The sequence below is a fragment of the Thamnophis sirtalis genome, unplaced genomic scaffold (assembly GCF_051295495.1).
Source record: "Thamnophis sirtalis isolate CommonGarterSnake01/CBP01778 unplaced genomic scaffold, rThaSir2_p1.2 scaffold_7, whole genome shotgun sequence".
Lineage (NCBI taxonomy): Eukaryota > Metazoa > Chordata > Lepidosauria > Squamata > Natricidae > Thamnophis > Thamnophis sirtalis.
The window spans coordinates 73,189,142-73,208,679 of NW_028261387.1; the positions used below are offsets into that span (position 1 = coordinate 73,189,142).

At 36.6% G+C, this 19,538-nt stretch overlaps 1 protein-coding gene across 2 annotated transcripts in view; it reads right to left on the minus strand.

Moving 5' to 3' along the window:
• Positions 1-4,642: 4,642 nt before the first annotated feature.
• The window catches only part of STK4 (serine/threonine kinase 4), a 76,898-nt gene continuing 62,002 nt past the window's right edge, over positions 4,643-19,538 (minus strand). For both annotated transcript variants that reach the window (XM_087720398.1, XM_087720397.1), the window contains exon 11: positions 4,643-8,770. In XM_087720398.1, coding sequence (XP_087576524.1) covers positions 8,612-8,770 — 159 coding nt within the window. In that variant the 3' untranslated portion in view covers positions 4,643-8,611. The remainder of the gene's footprint in view (positions 8,771-19,538) is intronic.

The following is a 19,538-nucleotide window of genomic DNA, read 5'->3' on the forward strand; positions in this document are numbered from 1 at the left end:
GAACCATGGTAAAGTTTTCATGAAATGTCATCTTACTTATAGAAAATCTCAGAACTGGTCCAGAGCTGAAAACAGACCGAAGACTGCCAGTGAATGATAATAGCACTGTGGCTAAACTCTTGGGAAATCAGTTCTACAGAATGCCATCATATATTTTAGCAACTAGAAATGTTATATGCTTTCAGTTGTGCCTGGAGTGCCTTTATATGTGGAGTTTTATTAAGATTAAATACTTTAGGGGTTCTTGATTTAAGCTTTATAAGAATTGCTATCCTAATAATAAAAGGAAAGATAAAGTTTCCCTCAATGTACTTCATCTGAAAAACTCCCAGAATGTATTAAGGATGTTACCTGATTTTAAACAAAATGAGCTCTACTGATTTCAAGCGTTAGTCTTACCCCTTCAGTCTGATCTTCACCATGTCATAGTGGAATACTCACTTTCTTTTGGAGAAAGTTGAACCAAAATAGAAGTAGTCCTCAAGTCACAACCGTAACGGAGGTGCCCCATTATGGTTGTAAGACATAATGGTCATAAAATGGGTCGGTCACCCAACCAACCTGATTTCACAATGTTTTCGGTGATGGTGGTAAAGCAAATGTGGTGTCATTAAAAACTCCATTATCACTATGGCATGGTTTTGCTGAAAATTGGAAGTGATGGTTTTGATCAGAACCATTGCAAAATGCAGCCATGTGAACATGACTTGCTACAAGCAGCCATTAAACCAGCCATGTTGCCAAGTGCCCAAGGTTCTGTTGCATGAGAGAGGGGGAAATGGCCATTGGGACTTCAGATCTGGGTCGCAACTCCCTTTTTTCAGACAGGTTGTAACTTCAACCTGTTTTGTATGTTATAGTTTTGTAGCATTCTATTTATAGAGGTTTATTTCTAATATTTTATGCAGCCCAGTTATCCTGTGGTAAGATGGGCAACCTATATATTTGATAAATAAATAAAACCTATCATTAAGCAACTGGTCATAAATTGAGGACTACCTGTAGGTGTTAAAAAACAGAGTGAGCTCCTGTTATTTGTCCCAGCTTCTGCCAACCTAGCAGTTTGAAAGCACATTAAAAAATGCAAGTAGAAAAATAGGAATCACTTTTGGTGGGAAGGTAATAGTTTTCCGTGCACCTTCGGCATTTAGTCATGCCAGCCAAATGATCACAGAGACTTCTTCTGGCTCTTCGGCTTTGAAACAGAGATGAGCACCGCCCCCTAGAGTCAGGAACGACTATGTGCGGCATATGTGTGAGGGGAACCTTTACCTTTACCTTAAGATGGGTAACCAATATATTTGATAAATAAATAAAACCTATCATTAAGCAACTGGTCATAAATTTAGGACTACCTGTAGGTGTTAAATAGCTCTTTTGTTGTCACTATTTTTATTGAACAACTATTACACTAGGTTTTTTTCTGTTATTTTTAACATATTCAAAGAACTCGTTACTTTTTGCATCCTATGCTAACCCCAGCTTACTCTGAGCTTTCACTTTCCTAACACCAGTTCTATAGGCTATTTGCCTCTATTCTTTGTGATCACTTCCTCTTCCCATTTCCTATGCCTGCCCTTTTTTTGATTGCACATTGTTGTTTTTTAGTCATATTGGTGTCTTCTATTGACCATTTCCCCTCAAAAGGTGAAATTGTTTGCAACTGTGGTTTCATTTTCTTCTTTAGGAACTCCCACCCATTTGGATTCATGAATGAAGACCTTTTATCTGGATTGTTACTTGTAATTGTAACTCCAGTAACCACCAAAACTTTTCACTATTCATTCTTTGCATTGTTGTTGTTGTTAGTTGCGAAGTTGTGTTCGATCCATTGCAACCTATGGACAACATTCTTCCAGGCCTTCCTGTCCTCTACCATCTTCTGAAGTCCACTTAAGCTCACGCCTGCTGCTTCAGTGATTCCATCCAGCCACCTCATTCTCTGTTGTCCCCTTCTTACTTTGCCCTCCATCTTTCCCAACATTAGGCTCTTCTTCAGTGAGTCCTTCCTTCTCATTAGGTGGCCAAAGTATTTGAGTTCCATCTTCAGGATCTGGCCTTCTAAAGAGCAGTCAGGATTGATCTCCTCTAGGACTAAACAGTTTGATTGCCTTGCAGTCCAAGTGACTCGCAGGAGTCTTCTCCAGCACCATAGTTCAAAGGCCTCAATTCTTTGGCGTTCAGCATACTAATACATACTTTGCATACTAATGACTGTATTTTGAATCTCTTTCAAACATCCTTCTATTTGTTCTTGCTCTACCTTGAGCATTGAGAAAAATAAATCTGCATCCTCAAGTATTGGAAGACTGCCATTATGGCTCCACTTTAGCCTTCTCTTCTTTAGGCTAAACATAATAGTCTGTTCACTTGAATATTCTTGTCAGAATATAGTCCAGGCCTTGCACATCTTTTTCACTCTTCTCTAGAGTCTGTCCACGTCTTCAGCATCCAAAACTAGACAGTTTCAGATGCAGCTTGACCAGTGTGAAGTAAAGCAAAACCATCACTTCCAATGGCCTTAATATTGTATCTCTGTTGACATAACACAGTTCCAGACTGCATTGTCTCATACTTAATTTGTGGTCTATCAGGACACTCAGAATTTTCACACAAGTACTATTGTCAATCTAGGTACTAGTGTACCTGTGCATCTATAGGGTTCCTCCCCCCTTATCTAAATGCAAAACCTTTAATTTCTTGCTATTGAACAGCACAATTTAAGATACTGTCCAATGTTCAAGATTATCAAGAATGTCCACTGAATACTGAATTCATTTTCTTAGGTATTGTTGTTGCTGTTAGTTGCAAAATCGTGTCCAACCCATTGTGATCCCATGGACAACATTCCTCCAGGCCTTCCTGTCCTCTACCATCCTCTGGAGTCCATTTAAGCTCATGCTGACTGCTTCAGTGACTCCATCCAGCCACCTCATTCTCTTGTTGTCCCCTTCCTCTTTTGCCCTCAAACTTTCCCAGCATTAGGCTATTCTCCAATGAATCCTTCCTTCTCATTAGGTGGCCAAAGTATTTGAGTTTCATGGTCAGGATCTGGCCTTCTAAAGAGCAGTCAGGGTTGATCTCCTCTAGGACTGACTGGTTTGATCACCTTGCAATCCAAGCGACTTGCAGGAGTCTTCTCCAGCAATATAGTTCCAAGGCCTCAATTTTTTTGATACTCAAGTCTTTCTTATGGTCCACCTTTCATTGCAACTGATCTTATGCATTAGCCATCCCCATTTCCAGTGCTGTATTATCTGTAAAACTCTCACTTGAGTTACCAAAATGTACTTAAAATGTATTTACCAAAAGACACTGGGTCTGGGACAGAATCCTGGTACCTCTCTGTATAACTCTCTCCATATAATAGACCCATTAAGGACTACATATTATGTATATTTTAACTGTGAATTCATCTGACAGTGGAACCATCCATCCTTTTAATCAATTTTATCAAGGAAGAGACTATGGCAATTTTATCAAGTGCTTTAAACCTCTTAACTAGAAAGGAAAGTGCAGTTTATGTGCCACCAAAGTATGGCAGCAAAGGAAGTACAATCTGCAGCTGTAAAAAGCTTTCTACCTTGCCAGTGTATTTCTTGAACATTCCCTTCCTTTTAGTCCAGATTTATAGTTTGCATTTTTTTTTTAAAAAAAGCTATGTTGGTAAAATGATTGAAAGCCTCCGATGTAATTATTTCCTATTGCTGTCTTTTACGTATTCTACAGGATTTTGTTCATGCATGCACATTAATCATGAGATTTAAAAATATACAATCCCTGACTAAAATAAGAGCGCTCCAAGGTTACAGTTTGACCTGTGAATCATAAGACAAGTAGCGTGCAAAGACTGCTGATGCATTCTGCCGATCAGTGAAGGAAACTGGGACAGTGACCTGTGAAAGCATGCTTCAAGTGAATGTAGGCTGTGCCAACACCTAACACAACTAAAAGTATTCCATTTTATTTTCTACTATGTTGAATGAATTTAAGATTTCATGGTTAGTTTGTGGTTCAGCGCATCATGTAATTCAGCAGAGTTGGACTGAGCGAATCAAGATTAATTTTGGGTATGAGTGCTATGAAAACAGCCATTGCTTGCAACTTTCATTGGTTTATGTGCACAAAACTTCAAATAAAAATGTGCAATGTGTAAATTGGGAGAAGCAAAATCCTAGGTCTAGTTAGCAGCAGTGGTACCTGCTGATACAAAAGGAGGATAATTGTGTTACATGCAGGAAATTAGCACACTATTTACATTGTTCCTGATGCTTTCATTTATTTGGCAAGGAGATGGAATAGTTTAAAGAGGAATAGCTTAAACAGGCAACTAGCAGCTATGAGCCTAGGAGGACTCCTAATGAATATATTTTCAGTTCATCTAGACTCAAAGCCAGGGAACTGCTGGTTTCAAATGGTATCAAACCTGTAGTCATTCCACATTATAGGTTTGGCCCTGAATGCTGCTGATTATAACTTCCAGACACTGGGAACTCCAGGAATCCCAAAATAATGGGAGCATAAAGAACAAACCACAGGACCTGGGAGCAGAGTTTCCAAAATGCATTATCCAGTGGTGCTATTGAGCATTTAAATCAGATGCGTTCCAAGAAAACAGTTCTTATGATAGATAAAGACAATATTTTACAATAACCAGAATAGTTTATTTTGTCCTATAAAACAAATATTTAAATCCAAAACAAGTTTTCTGTATTTAGCTAAATAAGATAAAAAATTATCTTCATTCATATACAAACTAAGGATTTAAACAATTATATACAAAACAGCCAGATCTCTAAAAAAAGAGAAGTTCAAAATACAGCGGTGTAACTTTTATTACAAAACATTAAAGCTACTGGCTTCACATTTAATTTTTCACAGAACTAAAACTAAACAGTGGATTTAAGACTGAAAAAAGAAAAAGGTGACAGTTTACTCAAAAGACTTCAGTTGGTACATATGATCCATAAGAATGGAATGTATATATACTTTGAAAATACAGCCTGGATGACAAATGAAGTGATATATTCTTGTAAAAGACTCCAAAATAGGAATCAGAATCTCCTGTTACTGCAGAGAATAGGCATTCTGAACATAATCCTCAATTCTTGTAGTTTTTAAAGTTGAGGAAGAAACTTGACTGCTATAATTGCTACTCTTTCATTCCCTTGTTTTTTTTTCTCTGTATTTTACTCACAAAAGAGTCCAGAACCAAAATGGCGAACCTATGGCAAGCGGGCCGAAAGTGGCACACAGAGCCATCTCTCCAGGTACAGCAGCTGTTGCCCGTTGATGTTCCAGGTTCTGGAGCACACATGCGCACTGGCCAGCTGGTCTTCGCGTATTTGGAAGCGCTGGAAACCGGAAGAGCAGCTCCCTGGCGGGCATGCGTGCACTGGGAAGCTGATCTTCTGGTTTCCGGTGCCCGCAGGCGTGCTGGACAGTTGGCCTTCACAAACGTATGCAGACCAGAAACTGAAAGACCAGGTGAACGGCGTGTATGTGCACGCAGGAAACTCTTGCTGGTGCTCCCCCACGTGCATGTGCACTCTCCCATTTCGGCACACTGGGCTAGAATGTAGTTTTGTCAGGCACAGATCTTTTCTTACCATTGCCTGAAGTGAAGAATAATCACTGATTACTGTAAAGGCAAATATGTCCAACCAAAGGACCATATTTTCAATTTACATAGGCTTTTAAAGGCATGAGTCACATTCTGCAGAAACGTCATTACTAAAGACAAAATGTCTTCAATTCAGAAGCTATTTATTTTAATAGTCTACTAAAAAAAATCTTCTCGTTTTATTTGGGTAGTGGAATTATACAGGAATGAGAACTCTTGGGGGGGGGGATTGTAAGAATAGAGATTAAAGGGATAGCTGCAAAGAAAATTTAATCAGGAAACATGGTACGGAATTCAATGGCCCAGAGAGCATCTAGTTTTATTAATTTGAATAGCAAATTGCAATGTTTCTAGTTTTCATAGCAAATTTCTGTAAGCCAGATTGTTTAACTCAGAGAAATTGACAAGCTTAGCTCGTATGTGGTACCTGTCCAACATTGCTTTATATAGAACATAAATACTTGTTTATTATTTCACAGTTCCTTTTTCAGCTGTGAACTTATACAAAATGTTTGCTAATGGAAATAGATCAATTATTATGGTATTAATGGAGAAAGAGAACTCAGTCAAACTGTTTTTGACTGAGCCAATGGAAATATTTCCTTAATATCAATACTGAAAAGAACATGGCTTACTTAGAATTATCATTCTTCTCTGAGAAATAAGAAGGGCTCAACTCAACTTCCCACTTGACAGAAGACAAAGTTGTAGAAATGAAAATGTAAAACATCTTCTTAATTTGTGAACCAAACAGTATTCTTCTTCCTAGCTCTGAGGGAACACAAAACGCAGTACATATATGTAATTTGCAATTTGGTGTGTTAACTATCAAATAAATGTTTCCACATCTTGAGCAGCAAAGACATAATCATATATTTCTATGTTGTTCCCGTGGGAAGTTATCAGACTGCAGAGTCATAAATTATAGACATTAATCAGAACTGTTAGCTGTAAGCACAGTCTTCCATACACAAGTATGATATTTCAACCATTCTCTATGCATCCTCTACAGGTCAAAAGAACCACTGAGGATAAACATACTAGGCACACGAGGCTGTTGCAAGAATAGAAGAATTTCAAGTTCTTTTTCACATTCTGAACTCCACTTAACTATATAGACCTCTCTTTGTAGTTTGGTTGCTACATTCCAATAGTTTCATATAGGTTGTAGGGGGAAGGAAGGAAGATTTCTGTGGACACTTATGAAACTTGAAAGTCCCATCGTAAGTTTTCCATAGTACAAATCCAACCTTGAGATTTTCACAAAGTACCATGTTTCCCTGAAAATACAATCTACCCCAAAAGTAAGCCCTAGTTTGATTTTTACACATGCACCCAATATAAGCCCTACCCCAAAATAAGCCGTAGTTAGGACCCAGTCCATTCCAGGGTGCACGGGGTAGGGTGAGGTGCACAGGTAAATATTAAGCTAGGATAGGGATATGGGGGGGAGGGGTTGGAGCTGCCCTACTTACCAGGCCTTGCACATCCCGACACCTGCCTTGCCAGACCATTTCTGTGGCCACTTGCCGCCGTTTATGTGCATCACCCCTGGCCTCTGTTTCACAGAGGCCTTCCAGAATGGCCTCTGCAGTCAAGAAACGAGGTCCAGATTGTCACTCCCGGCTTCTCTTTCACCATCAGAGACCCTTCAGGAAAGGCCTCTGCCAGTGAAACAAAGGCTGGGGCCAACGTGGACAAGCGGCAACCAGTGGCCGCAGAAGAAGTGGGCTGGCAGCAGGTTCCTGCTGTGCAGGGATACCACAAAGTGAATCAGTGGAAGACACCCCCTGAAAATAAGACCTGGTACCTTTTTTTGGTGGGGGGGAAATATAAGACTGGGCCTTATTTTCAGGGAAACACAATTTCTATTCATGAAGGCAATTGTTTTATCACAGTATTGTGGTTTTTTTTTTTAACTAAGTGGTATTTGGAAAGTAATTTGGGTCTCAAGATCTTTACTTAGATCCTAACTGCTATGTTTATTTTTCCAAATAAAAAGAAACGCTTACGCCAGTTTAAATTCAAAACCAGTACCACAAACCTTAGGCAAATTCAGCTTAAAGTAGCAAAGAATACAAAATCCAGAATTCCTTAACTATTTTAAATAACATTATCATCAAGAGATACTCATTTTCCCTGAACTAGGGTGACTGACATTCCTTTGCTATCACAAAGTCTGAAAAAATACAGAAAATAAAAGATTTGTTATGTTTTTTTATCCGATAGACATCGCTGAAAATATATTAGCATTCATTCAGAGTTATGATTCTAGTAAAAATAAAAAACGAAGAAAAAAAATGTAACACTGAAGAGTAATACTTTAAAAAAATAAAAAAGCATGGAGCTCTTAGAAGTTTCTAGACTAGATAAAGTTCATATTCCTTTTCAAATGCTGGAGCAGGATAGGTAAACTTGTTAATGAATCACTTCTCTTTTTTAACTCATTTCTACAATTCATTATACCAATAGGGAAAAATGAAAGTAAGGATTGTTTAACATCAAGTGGTTGTTACATTTCAGAGATGATGAATATTTTTGGATCAATTTAGATAATAGATTAGTGTGTAAGGATTCTGATTTCACGACGTTTGTAACAGTTTAATAAAAAAGCAAAAATTTGAATTTCTATACTTCATCCAAGAACAACATGTCAGAATTATTGTTCTGTTTACTTGGGTTTTTCAACGGAGTACCAATCTTATTCAAATCCATTTCCTACTTTTCTATTGATTTGTAATACAAAGTTTAGCTCCCAGCTAAGTCAGGATTTCCCAAAAGCAACATGCAATGTATCTAAAATCTATCTACCATTCATACAAAGCATGTTCTCTTCATGAGGACTCCATTCAATGGCATACCTGAGTTAGAAAAGGTGCTATAGCAAATAGAAATAGAAATCCACCTACACAGTAGTCATAGAACAGTTTATTGTAGAACAGTTTATTGTAAGGAATGATGGACATCTATTCTACTGCCAGGTTTTCCTCAGAAGTTCTGCTGGCGTCTTTTCTTTGCTTCAATGGCATCTAGAATTGGTTGCCGCTTTGATTGATATCTTTGGCGAACCTCTTCTATCTCCTGCTCCATCATGGGATCGAGTGTCCCAAGTCGTCTTTGAAGTTCATCAACTGTCCAGTTCCTCAACTAAAGAAAAACATAAGGCAAAATAAATAAAATAGAGTGAACTTGCAACAGACAAAAAGAAGAACAGATAGAAATGGAAAGATTGAACCAAACATGCATTATACTAAATGGTTTGCTAAAGAGTAATCTGGAGGAATTTACTTTTAGCAAATAAGTGTAATGAAATTTACTGCTAACACTTGGACCTAATTACTGTTCTTACCTTCAATTGCCTTGCCAAAAATGCACTTTTAATCATGATCATATCATAATACCTAATTCCCAGGTAGTGGGAATATTTTCCCTTTATTATGTAACAAATGATTCACTACTATGCCTTAATTCAGCAGAAAACAACTGCATATCATGTGCTATATATAATACAACTAATAACCTAAATTGCTAACTAATATTATTTACAGGTAAGTTCTTGACTTATATCTGGTCATTTAACTAACTTCTGAAGTCATAAGGGCCTTAGAAAAAGTGACTTATGAACTGAATTTGCATTTACAGGTACCCAGAGTCATGTGATCACAATTTGAGTGCTTGGCACCTGGCTTGCATTTACTACTGATTGCAGCATCCTACAATCATGTGATTACTATTTGTAACCTTTTTTGCCAATCCCTAGGAAAACATACCCATTAGAGAACCTGAATTCACTTAGCAACTGAGTGATTTGTGAAATAACCATAGTAATTCACTTAACCACCATTGGGAAAATTGTATAATCAAGTCAGACTTGACTTACAACTGCAAGAACCGATGGCAGAAAGATAGTATCACCCATAACAATAACATGACTTTAGAAAACAATCATTTAAATGTATTAGACAAGCTAAAATTTTACACTATTCTTGTAATATTTGCTTCAAATCTGACTCTACAACATGCAACCCTCAGGAACTGAAATAATAGAATGAAGTATAATGCAAAAAAGAAAATATTAATTTAAGATTGAGTGGCGTGTTTTGATTAAAAGTCCCATTGTCTCAAATCACTAAAGAGCTGCTAGATGTCTGGTTAAAATATCACCTTCCACCCTTACAGTTTTTCAAATAAAAATACTGAGTATTTCTAAGATTAAGCCAAAGGGTCCCCATTTAATACATGCATAGATAAATAGAAGGATTGTTAGATAGAAATGCCATGCACACACAAAATGCAGTATTCAGAAAGAATCTTGACTGGCTTTTCATGATCGAGCTAATTAAAGTTTCTAGCTTTTTATTTTTTTATTTTTTTTCCAATTTGCAGTGAGCCAGAAATTGCTTTAATGTTGATCTCCTGCAACAATAAGCCAGATTTGCAGGAGAACCAAATAACCATGGCGAGATTCTTGTCTATTTTCATATATTCATACAAAATCCAGATGGGCAGAAAACAAAAACAAACCAAGAGTAAGGGAGTATCCTGGTTTCAGACACAAAACTGGGAAAAAAAATCAAAATAGTGTTTCAAAATTTCTGTTGCTAAGTGAGACATTTCTTAAGTGAGTTTTGTCCCATTTGACAACCTTTCTTGCCACAGGTGGCAAATGAATCACCCCTGTTATTAAGTTCGTAACATAGTTGTTAAGTGAATCTGGCTTCCTAACTGACTATGCTTATAAAAGATGATCATATAACCCCGGGACATTCCAACCATCATAAAGAGTCAGTTGCCAAGTATCTGAATTTTGATCACATGACCATGGGGCTGCCACAATGGTCATAAGTGTGAAAAACAATCATAACTCTTTTTTTCAGTGTTCTTGTAACTTCAAATGGTCACTAAACTAATTGTTGTAAATCGAGGACAACCTGTAATTCATGTTTTCAAGAGCACTTCACTCAATAACATTAAGGTATCATGCACTATTTTGATCTCCAGAGACCATTTTATAACTGCAATATGGCTTTTTTCTCAATATGGGAGTATTGAAAGCATTGCCAGAACTATAATAAAATAGAAGAGCAGGAAACTGAACCATTGGTGTGTGTGTGTGTGATGAAACACATAAGTGCAGACCTCTCCAGATACAGATTAAGTGACACTACTCCATTCCAAATATGTCATTAACATCTTCCACAGATTAAAGCTTTTAGATCATAAACTAGGTCCTGACAGAGGGCAGACACATTAGTCTATTTCCATTTCCATAGACATTATTCATACATAAGTTCATTCTGTCTGTTTCTTACCCAGGAACAGCACAGAATAAAATACTGAGAAGTTAAACAATGAAAGTGAAAGTTAAACAATCTTCTATATATATAATATATATATAAATGGCTATGTGTGTATGACCCAGCATAAGTCTGGAACGCCTCGAGCATTTTCAACCAAACGTGGTACACAGATGACTTACTCTCTGGGAAAAAAAATACTGCGGGGTAAGATGCCCTAACACCCATCGGTGTGTATGTTCTGTTAAGATAGAGCCTGTTGTGCCTCAAAATGGCTTCTACTGTACTGCTGTAAAATGGCTTCTACTGTACTGCTGTAAAATGACTTCTACTGTACAGTGCAGTGCAGTTGCCATGGTAATGGCTTCACAGTACTCCACAAAGGGCCTCCCTCTGGTAAGGGGCACAATCCAACATTAGAAAATAGGTTTGGTCCGGATATTCCCCCCCTATAAATAAATAGTCCGGTAACGCTGGGTTATCAGCTAGTTATCTTATAACCAACAGACAAATCTGGAAAATAAAGCTCATTACTTAATAACACAGACCAATTGTAATAACTGAGCACCTATTCCAGCAGTCAACTTTGTTAATTACATGGGATTCTCAACTCAGCTCTAGTTGATGAGAAAAAGAAACCTAAAATTCTAGGCCAGGAAGTAACTTTACTGGATCCTCTAAGTAGGATATATTGAAGAGAAGTTAATAGGCTGAGGTAAAATTGAAACCATGAAGTCTATGGGAAGATAGAATGAAGGAAAAGTTGAAGTTCAAATGAATTATTTATAGACCTTATAGTAGGCTCTACCAGGAGTTAGGCAAGTTTCAATATGTGTGGGAATTTATCTTCATGCTGTATTGTGTGGGATCACAAAAACTCTGTTCTAAAGCATCTTATAAGCAGGCTGTGTCTAGCCTAGTGTGCAACAAAATTTTGAAGCCTCGGTACAATCTCAACAATACAGGCGTGAAGCAAAACATGTTGTATTGAAAAGATAATAACACTGTCTACGAGGACAAGTATTAAGATATCTTAAGTTTCCACTATCAGTTTTTATCTCATTGTCATGGGGGGGGGGGAATTGTGTAAGAGTTGTAAAAAATCATCTTATTTTTTTGGAAAAGCCTCTATAGGGAAATTTACTGGATAAATATATTATATTTCATTCCGAGGGAGGTAGAAATCTTTTTCTTTAAATGTTTGCAGTGTTAAAAACTATGTTAGTGCTTTTACATCTTCTGATATTCCCCCAGTTTTTGTTTTATGTCTCAAATTACTTCCACCCCTTACTATTATTTTAAATGTTATCTTCAACCACATATTTTAAGACCCCATTATTTTTTTGGCATGTTATGTTTTAATGTACCTACTGAGCATCCAGAAAAAAGTGGTTATAAAGCAAGCTGGAACTACAATCAATAATTCAATAATAACAATACTGCAAGGACTATAAATGACACTGGGCATGTTTTAATTATCAATGTTCTAAGTAAACATCAGCATTTAAATCTGCTTTTGAAAATTTTCAATTATGTCCTGAGATGACTTCTGACATTAGAAATTACATTTGTTCCAACACTGATAATGACCCAAGCATCATACATATTTATCTGCATGCCTGGGAGGTTTTTATAAAAACAGTGAAAGCATTTCCAAAAACACAAGGTTTCTTTGCCACAACAGCTACTGGGGGGGGAAAGCCAGTGACTCTTAGCTCTTCAGACTCATAAGCTCTCTGGACTCAAGCATTGTTCTGTTGCCAAGAGAGCAGCTTGGCCAGTTTTCTGTACAAATTTCATTCAAGAGTTATTTACTTAACATTTGTTCTAAACATCACAGTCAGTGGCATAACATATAGTAGCTGATCTTAACTGTTCTTGGAAAAGCTACAATAGAGATTAGTACCTGGATGGGATCAGGAAAACCTAAAGCAATGGCCTAGCCTTGAAAATTAAATAAAACACCCCCAAAAGTGACAATAGCAAATCCATACTATTGTCAAGAAAATGACAACTATATGGCACCAGGTGTGCAGCTTGACTTTACTATTTGTGAATATAATCTTCTCCAAATCTTTATCATATACTGCAATTCGTTGTCCTGAAACACTGAATGCAAACCAAAAGAAGCATGAAGCGTAAGTTTAGTTAACCCGTTGGGCTTGCTTTATTTATGGTATTGAAGATTGTAACTTCAATCTTAGCCTATATTCAAATATACAGTATTGGCTTGCCGACTTGTTAATGTTATCTTTGCAGGTAGTTCTAGATTTACAACCACAATTGATCCCAATGTTTCCACTGCTAAGTAAGGCAGTTGTTAAGTAAGCTGCAACCCATTTTGCAACTTGTTTTGCCACAGTTGTTAAGCAAATCATTGGAGTTGCTAAGTGAATCATGTGGTCTTTAAGCAAATCTGGCTTCCCGCTTTGACTCTGCCTTTCAGAACTCTGCTGGGAAGGTTCCAAATGGTGATCACATAAGCCCAGGATAGTGCAACTGTCATTAATATATTCCAGTTGCCCAGTGTCTGAATTGGGGATGCTGACCAGTGAACATGGGGATGCTGCAACAGTCATAAGTGAGAGAGCTGGTCATAAATCACGTTTTTCAGAGCCGTTGCAACTTTGAACTTTGAACCAGTCACTAAACGGATGGCTGTAAATTGTGGACTACCTATATCTGAAATGGTGAGCAGATATCAGCATTTTTGGAAAATAAAGGGTTCATACTGTATGTAGCCCACTGTGAGGAAATTTCATATGCTTGAGAAATGTAAAATCATCTCAATCACATATTCCCAGATTTCTATAAATGAGTTATAAAGCTCATCCTTTGAACCTATTCATTTGGATTGCCAAGTGTTTTATACACAGCCTAAAGCGATTAATACTGGAGTAATCAACTGTACATGGACAGATGATACTTCGCTTCCCTTGATAATTTAAAAAAAAAAACCTCTGTACATAATATCCCACTAATTCATATTTTTAATTTTTCAAATTCAGGCACTGATTTCTTTTAAATGTAGATTCCAATCAGTCTTTCCAGTGGTGGTAGTAAGGGAGACTATCAGGAAATTTCAAGTTTTATGACTGGATAGGAAATTTAAAACACAAATAAACTGAAAGTGCAGCAATAAAAACCTTTCTAAAACAGTATCAGAAAAACCATGAATTCTCTAAGAATGTAGCTATATTCAACATATTTTATTTTTATATACATATAAGTATCAGCTTGATGGTTGCCTAAAGCTATCAATATAAAATAATTCATTTTAGTGTAGTGCATCTAGGCCTGTAATAGTTAAATCCATTAAGCATCTGACTGAAGGAAGGTAGTTTTTATGTAGGATGAAAGAAGGGAACCAAATCTATATCACTAGGAAAAGAAGCTCCTACTGGTTACTGTGTATACTCCTGCATGAGCCACATAAGGTAACAAATATTTATCCAACACACTGAAAAATGCACTACCTGCAATAGCAATAGCAATAGCAGTTAGACTTATATACCGCTTCATAGGCCTTACAGGCCTCTCTAAGCGGTTTACAGAGAGTCAGCATATTGCCCCCAACAATCCGGGTCCTCATTTTACCCATCTTGGAAGGATGGAAGACTGAGTCAACCCTGAGCCGGTGAGATTTGAACAGCAGATAAGCTAAGTCTCAATATTTTTCTCTGCTTTAATTTTCACAAATAGCTTACTTGTAGGTAATTCACGGATATCCATTTTCTACAGTATTTTGATTAAAATTTCAATGGTCAACTTATCTGTGGAAGGGCTTATACTGGAGGATAAATGGGATATATGGGTAACAAATATACTACCAAATACTTGTGAATAAGCTAAGCCCTATTTTGGGGATGTGTATTTTGGCATCTAATATTTTTGGTCTATTTGTGAGTAAATGCAATATGGTAAATAAAAAACTTCATATGGAAGAAATTACTTAGCTATGCTTAAACATATTTATTAATGCTAAATTTGTGCAATCAATTATTGATCCCTGTGAGTACTTATGTACCCATCTAAATTTAGGTCAGTTTTCATTGCCTTTCTGAGGGCAAATAATTCTTTGCTTGTGTCCCAAAAGCAGAAAATATGAATCGGGAAGTTTTTTTAATTATCTAACTATCCTCTTTCATCAATGACAACAGCACAGTATTTTTGACGTTCTCTAAAAAACAGTTACAGATTATTTTCTACAATTAGCAGCTACAAAACTAAATTGGGAATTCTGACTGATTTCCTTTTTGGAGATGGGAACTGCCATACTAGGGGCACTAGCAACTAAAACGAACTTATTTCAACTATTACTCAAGTTATGACTACAGTTGGGACTGGAATTACTGTTGTTAAGTCAGTGCAGTCATAAAGCCAGTCATGTGACCACACAATTTTACAACCATTTTACAATGGTCATTAAATGAATCACTATGGACAGTAAGTGAATCACCATGGATATTAAGTGAATCCAGCTTCCCAATTAAAAATGTCTAGAAAGGTCACATACATCAAGGTCATATGAGCTCAAAACGCCACAACTGTAGTAAATGTGAGCTGGTTGTCAAGTGCCTGAACTGTGGTCATGTGACCCCAAGAGTGGTGTGATGGTTGTAACTTCCAAGACAAATTATAAATCATTTTTGTCCAAAGGCACTGTAACTTTGAACTGTAATTAAATTAGCATGTGTAAATTGAGAACTATCTGTATTGAAAATGTTATTGCAAGTAAAGTAATATTAAAGCAAAGGTGCTCTGGGAAATAACCAAGCATGTTAAGCAACCTCGTTTCCATTGGCATACTATATGGTTTTTGTAAACTGGGAATTACAATTGTTTAGTATATGAAAAAGGCTGAAGGAAATCCATATATAGAACAAGTTGCTAACAAATTAACCCCCAATCTGAAAAAATAAGAGTTGAAAAATAAATTTAACAAAGGACAATAAAAAGAAAATCATTAACATTTATCATTCTATGTGCTGTTGACTCAGACTGCACTGATTTTTCCCCCATGACAACTGTCACTGACCAAACAGGTATTCCTTAATTGATCTTTTACAGTAAGAAGTAGTACAAAATACAACTCCTCAAATACACAGAAGACGGCCCTTCCCTGTGCATACAATAAATAGATTTCTGAACATAGGGGTTTCTTCAAAAGAATCTCTCCCACTGATATCCTCAAAATTCTTCCAGGTGAAACAGGTTCCTTAGATAGTAGACCGCAAGCCATGTTAGGGTTTTAAAATTTAATGCTGCAACTTTAAATTGGGCTTGAAAAGTAACTGGGCACCAGTTGAAAAATTATTTCAATCCGTGACTTAAATTAAGATTAAGTGGTGGGAAAAAAAATTCTTGGAGGAGTATTGTGTCTTTTGTACACTATTATCATTGTTAAAAGGAGGTACAGCTTGTTACTCCCAAAGCAATATTCTCAAAAGTTTGATGCACAGAGAAACCAACTCTTCCTTCCTCACAAACACTGTTTCTTAAAACATTCAGTCTGAGAAAAGCTTGCTGTTTTTTGTTGTTTTTTGCTATGAAATTGAGACTGTGTACTATCTTTAATGCAACAGGAAAGGTACAAATGACATACCATTATCAAAAGAGAATTTGGTCCAGCCCATTTGCATCACAATGCACGAAAGACAGGACATGTCATTAACCAAGGACTCTACAATATTAACAGGTTTTAGGGATCATTATTCTACTAAGTAAAATTTTTTAAAGCCTTTAGTACACAATCATGAACAGGGGAAGATGTCTGAATCTCCTAGAAACAGCATCAGTACAGACCAAGTATGAAGTTACTGCCACATTTGAATATAGATATGACTTAATTTTAGTCTTCGGCGGAAATATGACTATTGCTTAATGTCTACATATCCCCTTAGGGTGAAAAGTATTTTGATTACAAGATAACAGCGGTGCCTGCTTCAGACACTTTAACTACAAGAATCAATACATATAATCTCGTTTTCAAATAAACCTATTCTCTTCTAGCAGGGTATGTGCTATAATGTTAGGGAATTTTGGAAGCTGCAGTGCTAACACAGTTTAATGCCACCAAGTCTGAGACAGTTGATCAAGACTACATGTTCAGTTCAAGTATTGGCAAACAGGTTCAAAAACATGGTTAGCAATTAATATGAACTTAATTCACATTCCAGGAAAAAAGACCAATCCTCAGCAACACTGAGCCAATTTTTACGGAGATAGATGAGCAGATGCAGAAGTTTATCTGTTTCTTCAATCATTGCATTAGATTTAACTGCTAAACAACTGCAAGTCATCATTAAAGATACGTTATCTCAGACTGTTTAAATTAAAACTGCTGTCACTAAAGACAAAGGGCTCTAAATAATATTGGATGAGATTAATTATCAGAATCAACTTCCATCAGATTTCATCCTTTACAGAGAAACGACTTTAACTACTCTGATTAACTAAGTTAGGAAACAGACATGGAAGCAATAATTCTGGAATCTATTCTTGTAGACCTCTCAGCAGTTGATAGTTGCTTTCTTATTCTACACTAACCTGGTTTTTTAAAACATTGAAAATAAATTTTTTGAAATGCCAAGATGTCACAATTTTCAAAAGGCCAAATTAGTTAGTTTAGCCAACAGGATCAGGTCTTAAATATTTATGTGTATATATCCCTTTTGTCACAGAACAAACTATGAAATAAGACGATGTGACCAGAAAGTATCACAGACTAGAAACAACTGAAAAGAAACATCAAGTGCTATGTGGGGAATTCCTGTAAATTTACAACATGGAAAGCTATTAATATTTTAGAGGATCTAAAAAGTAAAAATCTTAGCGTAAGCATCTGCTCTTTCTTAATGCAGCTTAATAATTTAGGTTTATTGGATGAGGAGATACTGTAAACAGCCACACGGAGTGCATTCATAACACTTTACATTGCATTTTGGTTCAGGATATTAGAATGTGGTGAGGAAAACTTCTTTATCCTAAGCTGCAATTCCCTTATCAAGAACTGGAAGACTTGAGGGACTTTAGTATATGTTAAAATGTGGCATGAAAAACATGGGAATCCATTTAACATATGTGAAAAGATTGTCTAGAATATTTAGTTTGGGTTAAGTAGCAGCTCACTTTAGAAGACAAACAGCCACCTAATCAGTAATGTGGAGGCACATAATTCTTTAGGCTCAACTAAGCATCCTGATGTTTAAACAAGGGGAGGGACTCCAGATATCCTGGGAAAGAAGGAAAATAGTGTCTGGAGAATTCCTTATGATGAGTTATTTTGTTTTGCTACCAGGCAACTGAATTAGTGTTTCTTCATTCACAGGGGCCCAAGGAGAAAAAAGTATTAAATATGAACATTTTTCCCCAGTTATATTTACCCAACCCACCACAGTGAGGAGGCAGGGAATGCTACAGGTCCCCTTTCCGAAGGAGTTCCATTTGGAAGATCAAGAAGAAGGATCTTCTCCATGGTGGCTCCCTTCCTGTGGACCATCATCCCTGCAGAGATAAGATTGGTCCCCACTTTGATATTCTTTTACATGGCCCTGAAGGCAGAACTATGCCAACACGGCTGGGGAATCCCAGAGTGATTCAGAGCCCCATCAAATGGCTTAGCTGATTGTTGTTGCGAGGGTGGTGGTAGGTTATTGCTTTTGGTACTGGGAGTTTATTATTAAGTCACCAGAATTCACTAAGAGTGAGATTGGCAACCATATAATTTTTTTTTAAATAAATAAGCATCATCTAGCTCACTAATTTGTTGTGATTTCATAATGGTTTAAATTAAATCACTGTTGTTTTGATAATATGATTTTGCCCTGATTTGTTTTTTAAAAAATGGTCCAGGAAAACAAGTTGGGAGTTTAAAGAATAGTAATCAGGTTCTATACATCCACAACAATTCACCACTAGATTCCAGCACTATTGTGATGATCTAACAGAATGTTAAATTGAATCCAGGCACATGAGTAAACTTACTTTTAGGTCAACTTTAACATAGATTTTGAGAGCAACTTTGAGAGATCCCATTCATCAATAAGAAATTTCTCAAGATATATTCAATTTATAGGATATCAAATGTGATACTCCTGAAATGTAGCTTATCCACTGCCTATTCCCAAATTCAAGGAACAGATTTCTCTTGCTAATCCAGTTTTGAGAGATACCCTTATACAGTGACTTTCTCCATAAAAAATAGGAGAAACAATATGGTTCATTTGTATTTTATGTGGCATGCTACATAACCACTGTTCCAAAACAGTGAGTGCATGAATTTGTACATAACTATGTTGAGCTATGAAAGGGCATATAGCACTGTGGAAATTCACACTTCTGATCGTAAGCTGTACTGAAATCCTGCTGGGTTTCTGAAAAGAAAACATGATTTACTAAAATCAAGTCATAAAAAGAAAACAGCAAATTAATAGAATATTTATTCTCACTTAAACAGATAGATGCTTCTGTTCTATTTCCTTTGCCCAATTCTTCTGCACAGAAAGGTAAATATTAGAATCTGGATTAAAGAAACCATCAGTATTTAGATCAAACAGTCACTTATAGTCACCCATGTGATCTAGAGTCATCTATACATATGATTATTTAGTATTTTG